Here is a 13,652-nt window from a genome sequence, read left to right on the forward strand (position 1 = left end):
GCAAGTTTGTGTACTGGAAAGCCAAGTGTATTACTATTTAATAGAATAAACATTTTAGTTATAAGTCTCTTACATACTATATATTTCTTATACATCTTGCTTTTAATATTTTATTCTAACAGTATAAAAATTATAAGACTCCAGTGTATTTTAATTTTCTTTTGATCATTATTCTTGATATAGAAAGTTATTATAGTCATATAACTGAGAATAGACAACACTTGATATTTCAAGTTTATGGTTGATAAAAATGAGTTTCAGTGTTTTACTAATGATTGGTAATATTGAATGACATGTATTTAGACAAATGCTTTTATATATAATTTATTTGGCATTGTAAGTACATTTATCTTGTGAGAATCAGACCCCCTATTGTCAAATGAAGTATTTTATAAAAGTTTGGAGTAAATAAATAATAAAACTACTTTGATACACAATCTAACAATATTAAATATTAAGAATTAAAGTGGTCAATTTTAATACTTAATTAACATATTTAAAGTCCTTGTGGCTGTCCTGCATTAAAGATTGAAAGAATTTTTAAATAGAACTTCATACTTTTATCTTGTCTTGTTTGTAGTTGGTCTTTTAAAGAACATTGTTTTCAACCATAAATTTACCTTTACTACCATTTCAACTTAAAAAGATATTTTTCTCTTTTGTGTGATTTATATAAAATGTTTAGTTACTTCAGTTTTTAATTATGAAAATAAAGCTTCTAAACTTATGTCAAGGAAGCTTTTTGTTAGAGCCAAGATGTCATATTAGGTTAAATGCACATCATATCATCGTGAATACGATCTACCTATGACACATACTGACTTTTGGTGTCTTATTCCTGTTTGCTATAAAATTCTGAAGTAGTATGTTGAAACTTGTGTGGCTTTTATCCTCCTCCTCCTCCTCCTCCTCCTCCTCCTCCTCCTCCTCCTCCTCTTTCTTCTCCTCCTCCTCTTCCTCCTTCTCCTCTTTCTTCTTCTTTGGTGTATGTGTGTAAAGGAATACCACTTTGTGTTTTCAGTGCTTGATTTAATTATTATTTAGTTTGCCATCAGTCAAGAATTCAAATGGAGGAATAATGTTTATATGAACTTTTAAAATATATATATCTTTAGAATGACAATTCAGAATACTAATTCTAAGTAAGTATTATAAGCAGTGAAGAAATGAATGCAAATTGGAGAAAGTGAAATTTCACAGTCAATGAGAATAGATTAGTTTATTCGAACTTGTGTTTATATGCTATTTTAAAATAGCACATGCTATTCAACATATTATGGGTAGTATTTTACCCATGCATTGCTAGCAACTCGAACTTTTAATTAAGGATACTTTCTATAAACAAAAAATATTGCAGTGTCTTTAATATACATTAAATCCCAACCATCATGACCTTTGAAATAGCCATTGTCTTGTAAGCTTTGTATTAGTGTATAAAGTTTTGGAGATAGTCTTTCCTATTTAGATTTAATATTTAACAACCAGATTCATGTCAGAATTTGTAAAAGAAGTTTTAGGTATAATAGAACACTGAATATGTAATTTTTAAAGATCCATCAGGCCAGTAAGAATATAGACACATTTGTTTAAATATCTTTAATAATAAACCTTGCTTTGTAATAAACTTTTCCAAGTACATTTATGAAACACAAATTGGGGAATTCCTAGTAAATTTATTTCACATTTAAAAGCAACATTTTATTTAGATTTTTACAGAGATATCCCACTAGCAATAATAGACAGAATTAATATTTTTATTCTAAAAGATACAATAGGCCTTTACATTTAAAACAAAACAATAGAATCCAAGGCAGCAACTTTTTAGTTACTTTTGAATTAGATTAGTATTTAAATCTGTAATTAAAACAAAATGAAGACCATCATCCATACTCTTTATCACTAGATAACTTGAAAGTAACTTATTAGTAGTTTGCATGTTTACTTTGTTTAATTATAAATACTTTTCAGTGTCTCAGTTTTGATCTGTAGGCATCATAAATTATGATATAGTGCTTTCCTTATTGTAAAGAATGATTGTAATTACTATCTTTATGAATAGTTTAACTTTACATTTTGGCTTTTGGCTATTACCATAGACTTGTCAAGTTCTAGCAGTGGTTCTCACCCTCCCTAATGCTGTGACCCCATGTTCTTCATGTTGTGGTGGCCCTCCACCATAAAATTATTTTATTGCTACTTCATAACTATAATTTTGGTACTGTCATGAATCATAATGTAAACATCTGATATGCAGGATATCTGATATGTGACCCCCCACTGGGAGTTGAGACTCACAGGTTGAGAACTGCTGTTCTGAAGGATTATAATTAAGTCTAATTTTATTGAATCATTTTTGGAATTCTAAACTTCTCTAAGGAATGAAAAAATCCTTAAGTGTCTTTCAGCATCTTGAACAGATATGAACATCATGTTTTTCAGATGTAGGTGTCTCTTTTCTGTATTGTCTAGGCTTGTTTCCAGCCTTCCCCTGAGTATTGGGGACAACAGGTACATACCATTATGGATCCCAGTTGACCCTCCTGGTTCCTATTTTTGAGACAGAATCTACTGTAGTCTAGTTATGAACCACCTTATTTAGTGTTAGGGATTGAACTCAGGGCTTTGTACCTTTTAAGCAAGCACCCTGCCAACTGAGCTATACCCCATCTCTTCTTTACTTTCTAAAATAGACTTTGATCTCAGTTTGATTGTAATCTGTTTTTCAGAAAGTATAAAATCCCTAAAATTCATTCATTTGTACTTGTAAGAGCAGAGTTCTACTATAAAAATAAGAAGTTAAAGTAATATGACTATGAAAGCCCAGATTTGATAGACTATTTAGGAAATTTAACAGCTCAGAATAGACATATTCACATTTTCCTTCTATTGTTTTTAAGAATATAAAATAGAGAATTTGAATCTTATTTTAAAATACCCATGTTATAAATATAAATTTGAAAGCTATTTAAAAATCTATTCCATGGCAGTAATTATTTAAAAATTTGCATTATTTGCCAATATGTGCAATTTTGTAAGAAGATTTCACACCATCCTGGATAACTGTTGTCTGTCTTGACAAAACAGAACCAGAATGAAGGATGCTTCAGTTATTCATTGGTCTCTTCCTCTCATTGCTTTATAATTGGTTTGTCCTCTTGACTTTCTCCTGAGATACCCAAGTAATGATGGAAAAAAAGTGTGAACTTTGGAAAAAACCAGAGTGTATTCAATACTCTTTAATACTATATGAGGCTGGAGAGCTGGCTTAGCAATTAAGAGCACTGGCTGCTCTCACAGGACTGGGGTTCAATTCCCAGCATCCACATGGTGGCTTATAAACTTCGGTAACTCCAGTGCCCGGGATCCAATACCCTTGTCTAGACTCCGTAGGCACCAGCCATGCTTGCAGACAAAATACACATACAAACAGAAGTGAATGAATGAATGAATGAATGAATGAATGAATACTTATTATGTGGCTGAGCAAATTTAATTAGGTTTCTCTTGGGTAAAATTTCAGTAAAGATAAAGAAGATACATAATTAGGTTGTAGGAAGAATGAAGAGTGACACAATATTTCCCCATATATTCATTGTTTTAAATATTAGCTGTTACTGGTAACACCTGCTACCTGACTTCCTTACAAATTTGAACTTCGTAGTCATATTTTGGTTCACTGTGGAAGACTTACTTTGTTTTCATTTATTTGTTAAACCAAATTCATTCATTGGATTCTGTTTTATACTATAGCAACCTGTATTTTGTTATTCTCTATTGGATTCTATTCCTCAAAGTTCCTTCTATATAAGTTTATTGATTTGAACATACATTTCTAAACTCTGACAACTGTCTTAGATACATGAGGTTGGATTTTGTGGTTTTAGAAAGTCCTGTTTCATGTTCACTGTCTAGTTGCTTCTCTGTCACTGTGATAAAGTATGACCAAAAGCAACTTGGGGATGGAAGAGTTTATAACATCTTACCAGTTAGAATCCATCATCAAGGAGACCAAGGTAGCAGCTCAAACAGAAATCCAGAATCAGGAACTGAAGCAGAGTGTGGAAGAACAGTGATCACTGACTTGCTCTCTGTGGCTTTCTCGGCTTACTTTCTTTTCTACCCTAGAACCATCTGTAAGGGCTAGCACTTCCCTCAATGTGTGAGATTCTCCACACCAATCATTAATCAAGGAATTCCCCTCAGATGTGTGGACATGTCAGCCTGGTGGAGATATTTCCTCTGTTGATGTCCTTTTCCCAGGGGACTCTAGTCCTGTCAGGACAACAAAACCACCAGCACTTTCACAATCCATTCTTTATTTTCCTAACTTTCCACTAATCTTGGTTTAGCCATAATCCCAAGGGAACAGGACTTATTTACACTGAATTGTGATTGTGGGTGAGCAAGGGAGCTGAGTTGTTCTCATAAAAATCAGAAAAACCACAAGAGTATATTACAAGGTAAGAAGTTTTAGAGCTAAAGCAAATGGGATAGACATTTTGAAGTGCATGAAGATTAATACGGATTTGTGTAGTTGTGCCTCTAAAATCTGCTCCATATTTAAATAATTAAATCTTATGAGATTGACTATTTTTTTTGTTGTTTTATTTGTTTTTGTTTTTCGAGACAGGGTTTCTCTGTGTAGTTTTGCGCCTTTCCTGGAACTCGCTTTGGAGACCAGGCTGGCCTCGAACTCACAGAGATCCGCCTGCCTCTGCCTACTGAGTGCTGGGATTAAAGACGTGCGCCACCACCACCCAGCCAAGATTAACTATTTTATTTATTAAATACCATTTTCATTGGACTTGCTTACTCACTATTTTTTGCAGTTTTTTTCATATGTGATACTTACATAATTTTGAATAAAAATTGATGAAAGTGTTATGTAAATTGATGAATTGATTACATCAATTGTGATAACTATATAATATAGTGTGTGCTATATATCCATTAGGAATTGCAATTTAGAACAAAGGACAACACTCATAATAATTTAATAATAATTTATGTAATTTAATAGTAGTTCTATATAATCAATATGTTTTCCTTAGTGGATCACATTGAAAATGTGGACTCTAAATATCCACGGTAAAGACAAGCATAAACGTAATACAATAAAATGTTAGCAATGGTTTTTCCTACTAACGTTACTATGAGTTATTTTCATTGACTGTATTTTTTGTTTTGAATGTCCTTGTTAAAATGTACAGCTTTGTTAAACAAATGATGTTATAAAAATGAGATTTTACAAAAACTTTTAAGATAAGCGTTTTGTATAAATTTTACTAAAAATAAATGTAACTCCACATCAAAATAAAGGTTATAAATGAAGTCTAGACTTTTTTTGAAGCATTAATGGCATAGAAATTTTTTGACTTTTTTTTTTGCTCTTTTTCACAAGTTCTCCAAGGTACAGTAACAGACTCTGTAGCCTATAGAAAGCTTGTTGATGTCTACATGCTCATTTAATCATTTCATTCTGTCTAGTATTTCTTCCCAGTGATATCAGAAAAAAAATATATTCATCTTTTTTCTTTTGGATTTCCATCTAGGTAATTACTTTTGGTGACTGTCTCCACTTTATGCAATGTATCATTCCATCTCTGAAACTAGACATCCTCTGCAATCAGAAGAACAAGAAGTAGGCATTGACCCCTTGTCCAGCTATTCAAATAAGTCTTTAGGTAAGTTTTGTGTGCAGATGCCATTTCCATATGCTGGGAACTTAACAGAGGGACTTCAGTAAGTTCTGTCCATACTATAGGTGTAAGTCTTTCCATGAAGCTAATCAGAACAACTTTAAGAATATTTTTCTAGATATGTATAGAATATTCTTGATACTAGTGAATACCAGAAAAAGCTCCCTTTGTATTGAAGGTAGAGGATATATTAACCGAATGTTTAATACACTGTCATTCTTTAAGAAATGTTATATTCTAGATAATGCCTGTATATATAAAGTCGTTGAAGTACAAAATGCTGTTGTCAAACATGTTTTGAAGAATCATAAACTGTTGGTATTGACTTTTCAGTTAATCTATCCCTTGCTCCCCTCCCCTCCACACATACATTAAATTGAGCTAAATTCTAGGATGAACTTTATTGGCAGTGATTCACATATTCCTTTTCTTTTCTGTAAATAATTGAAATTCGTGTCACACTATTGTAGATATGTGCAAAAATATTGTTAAGTTGTAGATTATTGAAAGATATGCATTGTTGATGTTCTATTCTTTAAAATGTTTCAAATATGTATGTGTCAGAACTAGATATTATTTTTCCATGTTTACTTAATGATAGACTTTCTGAAAAATATGAGTTATGAAAATTCTTGAAGCTTTATCCTTATTCTTGAGTAGTTCATTGAATGCTATTAAGTTCCTTGCTCAAGTGACTAAGTGTATTTTTTTAACTCATGAAATGCATATATCAAGAAACCTATTTCAAACAAATTTGGTAAAATAATTCAAATAAAGTTATTTTTACCTGTATACTGATATTAAGGTCTGCTATGTTATTTTGGTAATTTTAAGAAATTAACTGATGCCTAAAATGGTCATTGCTATACAAAAAAAGCTCTTTATGAAGTGCATTTGTTTATGTATTTATTTATTTTAGTGTGTGTGTGTATGGAGAGAGAGAGAGAGAGAGAGAGAGAGAGAAAGAGACACTCTTTAATGCTTTCTACACCCTGTAAATGCCATTGATATTTTTGTTGAAAATAGCACCTTTTGCCTTTCAAAATTATTTTGTGATTTTATTTTATTTTATTTTTGTTACATGAAGACTTAAAAAGAAAGCTGTTTAGATTTTGGTAATATGAAAATTAATTCTCATTATTGCAGTTGAAGTATTTTAATATGTTGTTAGAAAGCCTGAAAGCTTTTCTAGTTATGTTTCCCGTAAATTTAATACTTGTAAGAAGTACTCATAATTCGATAAATGCTTTAAAAGTGAGTATGTATTTGTATTTGAAGCATACAAAATAATTTTGTCAATACTTTTTAGAATATCTCTTGTTTATATGCTTATTTGAGAAGATCATTTTCTGTTGTGTTTTAAGTGAATATTTTTCTATGGCTATTTCATTAAATATCGAACATTTTTTTCTTTACCCTGGTTAAAAACATTTTAAATTAATTTTATCTTTTATTGTCTAAAGGAATGAGCAGTTACCTTTACTGAAAGGGATTTTCATTTATATCCTAGCCTAACATTTCTGTGACATACCAAGTTATTAGGACTGAATTGATGTTTTAAAGTGCCATTAATTCATTTACCCCAAATGTTCATTAACAATGTAAATGTATGCTGATGTTCTATGAGACAAGGAAGTGACTAATGACTCTTCCAACTAACAACACTTAAAATGAATAGAAACTTTAGATAGCTAATCTTGAAGTAATCAAGACCCTCATTCAGCTTGGCATCTCTGTATGCTCTACAACAGCTGTCAACTGTTAAAAATATATACAAAACACACATACATGCAGGCACATAAGGAAAGCAAGATATGTAAATATCTGTTTTTTCTAAGCCATAAAGGTTACTAACCGTAGTGAGTTTTGTGTGTTGTATGTGTAAACATTTTACATCAAGTACCGATTTGATCTTCTTAAGTTGTCATTTTGCACGCACAAAAAAATTATGTATTATGTTTTCTTGAGGTTGTTATATTTACTTGAAGAATCATCATCATTGTAGTTTATTTTTATTTCTGTCTTGCATTGGGAGTTTTGAAGTATCTGGAAGCTTTTTGTGCATTTCTGCAATAGACTATAGGGAATTTATGGCTACACAATGACTCCTTGTCTAAACAGATAAACACCAGATTTGGATTAGTAATTTTCCTGCCTCAAGTCATATGCAATTCAAAATAATCCTGTCAGAGTTTCCAATAGTAAAGCATTCTATTTTCTCAAATGTGAACTCTAACATTTGTAAAGAAACAGTACTATTAAATGATTTTGAGTTCTTTTAAAATTAGGAAAGAAAAGGGGATTAGAGAAAGAAAGGTACATATTTTATTTTCATTGGGGAAGTTAAAGAACTGTTCCTACATATGTGTGACATCTTAGAACATATTTATTTTCTGTTAATTACACTTTTAATCTTTTTTCTAAACAATAAACAGTATAAAATATCTTACATATTCTTTGTGCCTTACTGTGTTTTATCTTTTGTTTAAATTACCATCTTAAATTCTAGAATCTTTGGTAATAATTGACCCGATACACATAATTTCACAGAAAATAATACACTATTTTTTTAAATTATTTGTTCTTACCATCTGACTTTAAATGATAAATCAAATGAAAATGATTATTTTTAATTGTGACTGATAATCTCAAGATAGAGGAGAATTTCATCTATTGAATAGTCTAATTAGGAGTACTATTTTTTTTTCTCAATTTCTTTGTTTTTTTCTTCTTTTCTTTTGGTTTTTCAATACAGGGCTTTTCTGTGTTGTTTTGGTTCCTGTCCTGGATCTTGCTCTGTAGACCAGGCTGGCCTAGAACTCACAGAGATCCACCTGACTCTGCCTCCCGAGTGCTGGGATTAAAGGCCTGGCTTTGTTTATCCAATTTTATAACAGCTTATACTTTTATTTGTGTTGCAAGAAGATTTTCCTCTATTGAGTCTTCTTTGAGAATAGTATTTTATAATGTATTGCCAAAAGTTTTAGCTTGGTTATTACATGATAGAACATTCCCCTTCTGACTTGACGCTTGTGTATTGTTAGGTAACTTTTACTGTATCTCTTTCCTTTTAAACATTACCTGCTTCACAGCTTTCTATTCTCAGATAGAAAAATACATGATGTTCAGAAAACTTTTAAATTTAGTATTGCTTCTATAAGCTATTTTTCCCCTCAGTTTTCCTTATGTCGCTATCAGAGTTTTGGAACTAGAGGGAGAGACATTGTCAATAATTGACTTTTTGTTGTGTTTGTTTGTTTGTCTGTGTAGACAGGGTTTCTCTGTGTTCCCATGGCTGTCCTGAACTTTCTTTGTAGACCAGGTTGGTCTGGAATTCACAGAGATCCCCCTGCCTCTGTGATTAAAGGAGTGCACCAACAACCTGGCGACTTGTTAGAGCTAATTTTTATATGGTGAAAATTTTAGTAGAGTATGAATGACTTTGACCAAAATCACCACTATATCATTAATATCTTTAAGTATATTAGTACTTACTGTATTTTATTGAATGGTTTAGTTTTCTAATGAATTTATTACTTGTTTTATTACATTGCTAGATAATGAGATATGTTGATATGATAGTTGATAAAGTAAATCAATATCTAATAAGTGAATTAGAGAATCATAGAAACACATATTTTTGCCTTTTTTTTGTTGTTGTTGTTCATTTTATTTTGTTTTGTTGAGACAGGGTCTCATTATATAACCCTGTCTGGACTGGAATTCACTATGTAGGCAAGGTCGGTGGCCTTGAACCCAGTTATACATCTGCCTTTTCCTAATGAGTGCTGGGGTTAAAGTCATGTGCTACCACACCTGACTCACATGTTTACTATCAAACAACAAGTACTATAGACCATGTACCTAGTACCTAATGTTAGCTTATTTATATAAAATATTTATTGAAAATTTAGTATCTGGGGAAAGAATATTGAACAGTAAATTCTTTCATAAAATTCACATTTTAAAATATATTTCTCTTAAGTACTTGAGAATTTCATAAATGTGTTTTGATTGTACTCAGCCCCTCATTTTTCTCACTACACTACACCACCTCTCCAACCACTCCTAACTTTGTGTCCTCTTTTTTTTTTTTTAAATAACCTTTTGTGTCCAGTTTTTGCTGCTCATAAACTTGTGGATGTGAGGCCATTCACTGCAGCTTTGCGAGTAGGTCCGAATCTTTAAAGAAAAAGGATTCTCCCTCCCACAAAAGCAAGCTGCCTTAGTTAAGTTTGGGGCTCCCCTCCCTTGTCAATGCGCTCCTTTTGATAGGCTTGGTGTTTTGCATCTCTCTGCACTGAAAACATTTATGCTGAATAATGTAAGTGTTAGGGTTCATGAGAAGTCCTGTAAAAGACCACTAGACATGTATGCAATCAACAAGAATGTTTTAGTTTCTCTAGAATAAAAATTTGAGCATGCTAGGGTCAAACTATCCAACAAAGTGGTAAAATGGCAACCTCGAAAGAAGCTCACAGGCTCCTTTTAAGCAGGATTATTGGAATTCCAGCTGCAGTTAAGTGTACTTTGATGTGATTGGGTATAGACCCTTATAGGTATAGGAATCTTTTTATGATTGGCTCACAACTTCTGGTCAGCAACTGTGGTTGCAGTGTCAGGGGTCTGTGTTCTGTGTCAGGGGTTTGTCTGTAGTGCCAGGGGTCTATTGACTGAAAATAGCGAGAATAGTTCCTGCTTGTGGCTGAATAGGACCCTGATTGGCTACTAAACTGGATGTATTTCCTGAGGATCTGATTGAAGCCAGACATGAGTCAACATAGGATGGTGGGGTAATATGGGGCAGAGTTAATAGCAAACTGGCTCTGGAAAACAAACAAACAAACAAACAAACAAAACCCGTCTCTGTTAGGGTCAACCCTGTTACAAGAGGGGATGGCTGCTTCAGTAAGCCAGACACAGAAAGACAGTAGCTCGTGTTATTATTGTATATTGACATTAGTGTTGAATCTTTATGTTTGTGTTTCTAACTTGGAAGAAACAGAAATTTCTAACCTGTGTAATCCAGGAAACTAGTGATCTTATTGGAGGGTATAGTATAATTTGGGTGTTATGAAAGGAAAAGGGAAAATCAGAGTGGGTGAGGATTAGGTAAGTCGAGGCAAAAGAGAAAGTCATGTGGAAACCTGCTATTTTATGACCTTTCTATATCATATTAAAGAATTTCATGAGAGTTATTCTACAGGGGATAATGCTCCTCCCAGAAGCTGCAGGTTGCTGCTAAATACAAAATCCAATGCCAAGTGTGAGATACCTCCCCTCAGTTTGGATGCCCCAGAGACCACAATTACTATAACCTATTGACACTGTCTTTGGTTGGTTGGTTTTTTTTTTTTTTTTGCTTTTGATACAGGGTTTCTTTGTGTAGCCCTGGCTGTCCTAGAATTAGCTCTGTAGACTTCTTGGTTGCCCATCTGAAGTCATATTTTACTCTTGGAGAGATAATAAAACACTGACAGATTAATACAGAAATAAAGAGAAAAAAAGCAGTGCTCAGAATTAAAACAGGGTAATGTTGCAATGAGTACTTAAAATTGTCAGGAAGGCCTCTGAGAAAGTGAAGATTTGGCTGTATGTAAATAACAGACAAGATTTCCAGGCTTGTATAGATGGTATCATTAGGAGTAGTACCACGTCTCTAAACAAAGTAGAGTTTATCAAAATAAGTCCCCAGGAAAGGAGTAAACTTGTTCATGGTAACTGGTGAGAGCCTTCTATATCCTTGGCACCAAGACTGTTAGTAAAATGGCGTAGAGTGGGCTAGGTTAGCAAGGACTTGCAAAGCTGGCCAAGATGAAATGTAGATTCATCTTGAATAAACGAAGAATTATTTAATAGTTATCTAACATACTGTTATTATGTCTTTGGACCCTTTAAATTCTTCTTGGGGGTCATATATCCTTCTTACTTGATTGCATTTGTTAAGTGATGGCTCCTTTATAGTGTAGAACATCTTTAAAATGTGTTTTCATGTTGTTTATATTCCAAATGAATATGCTTGTTTCCTTAACATTTTAACAACTTAGTTTGAGCAAGTTAATGGTGAAATAGTTTTTGTTAGTCAGAGAAAAAATGATGCTATGATATTTCACATATATCTGAAGATTTTTCGTATGGTTCATTTCATAGCATGTAACAATTATTAAAAGATATTTAAAGCCAGGTGGTGGTGGCGCACGCCTTTAATCCCAGCACTTGGGAGGCAGAGCCAGGCAGATTTCTGTGAGTTTGAGACCAGCCTGGGCTACAGAGTGAGTTCCAGGAAAGGCGCAAAGCTACACAGAGAAATCCTGTCTCAAACAAACAAACAAACAAACAAACAAACAAACAAAACAAAAAAAAACAAAAAAAGAAAGAAAGTCTTTTAAAAAAAAGATATTGAGTGTATGCAACCTAGCAAGACCTTTCCTGTTGATCTAGGGTGTACATATGAGTATGTGTTCACTTACACAAGTGAACTTGTACAAATGCAAGTTTTATTTGGGGCATGGAGGGCATGTAATCATTATTTTTTTTCTGCTGATATAATGGAGAATTCATTCCTCTAGGACATATTAGAACAGTGTGTTTAATGCTCTTCAATTTAATTTGCTAGTATCACAATTAATACAATTAGGGTCACTTTAAATGAAACTATTAGCAAATTGACTAATTTACTTTAACAATGTCAATGTGTTCTCACAATTACATTTGCTTTAATTAGTGTACAAGCTATTATTTAATAGCATACTTCACATAGAAAAATGTAGTAATGAATTCTTACCTCTATTAAAGAAAAACTTTTAATGGTCTAACTGATTTTTGTACAAGTGCTGTTAGCTATAAAGTGTTGGAAGACACATGGAAAATCATAAAGCAAAGCTTGCAAAAATGTAAATACAACATTTTTTTGGGTATTTTTCATGCTTTTCATTATATGTCCTATTTATCATTGTGTTAATAGTATTGAAAAATTTTTAAAAGTGATTAGGGAAGGGAACATATGTCCTGGACATATATTGCTGTATTATTTCAATTTATGGATACAATAAAGTCAAAATAATTCTCAAAAGGACTTTTGTTTTATATTCTAATCTGGGTATTTTCTTACCTTAAAATTAAGTCTTGAGTTCTGGAGAAGTTTCTTGGAAGGACATACAAAGTAGTTTACCACTCCTGTGAATTTCTTTTAAAAATATTTATTTTGTTTATGTATGTGGATGTGTTTCTGTGTAAGTGTATGGCACATCTGTGGTGGTACCTATGGAGGCCAGAAAACAGTATTAGATCCCTTGGATCTTTAACTGCAGGAGATGGTGAACCACCTGACCTAGATGCTGGGAGTAAGCTCAGGCCCTCTGGAGGAACAGCACATTTATAAATAGATATGATCAATATTGTTCAATATTATAATTTTAAATTGAGACTCTTTGGTCTACTTTTGTCAATTCACTAAGTTTCTGCTACTTTAAGATTCTATCTTTGCCCATTACTAAGAAAAAAATTATAAAGATAGAAATTTAGGACTAGAACATATGTAAAAGGTAATTAGGTATTAAATATTTAATGAAAAATGTGAGGTTAGAGGATGCACAGAGTGAAAAAGTTAATTACATCTCATTCCATTGAGATTCAGAACTATCTTGTATTTTCATCAGCTTCTCTGCCCTCCCTTAATAATCCTCCCTCCCTCCCTCCCTCCCTCCCTCCCTCCCTCCCTCCCTTCCAGTGACCCGCCCCACTTCCACTGCTCTGCTTCTTTCTTGCTTTCCTTTTCTTCCTACCCCATTTAAAAATGTATTGATAATACATTCAAATAGAGAAATAGATTCCTTTTATTAAGGCATTAATTGGTTGTCTTCCAACCCTTGCTGGTTCTTTCTACTATTTATTTGCTTTTGAAACAGGTTCTCACTCTGGGGCCCTGTCTGGCCCGAGGCTTTCTGTGTTGTA

General features: G+C 32.8%; 1 protein-coding gene across 18 annotated transcripts in view; it reads left to right on the forward strand.

Annotated features, from left to right (window-relative positions):
• The window catches only part of Tbc1d5 (TBC1 domain family member 5), a 451,848-nt gene that overhangs the window by 161,629 nt on the left and 276,567 nt on the right, over positions 1–13,652 (forward strand). For all 18 annotated transcript variants that reach the window (XM_037199956.1, XM_037199955.1, XM_037199959.1 and 15 more), the window contains one exon: positions 5,553–5,684. In XM_037199956.1, the coding sequence (XP_037055851.1) occupies positions 5,588–5,684 (97 nt within the window). In that variant the 5' untranslated portion in view covers positions 5,553–5,587. The remainder of the gene's footprint in view (positions 1–5,552; positions 5,685–13,652) is intronic.

Source organism: Peromyscus leucopus, chromosome 16_21 (assembly GCF_004664715.2).
Source record: "Peromyscus leucopus breed LL Stock chromosome 16_21, UCI_PerLeu_2.1, whole genome shotgun sequence".
In the NCBI taxonomy this organism is placed as follows: domain Eukaryota; kingdom Metazoa; phylum Chordata; class Mammalia; order Rodentia; family Cricetidae; genus Peromyscus; species Peromyscus leucopus.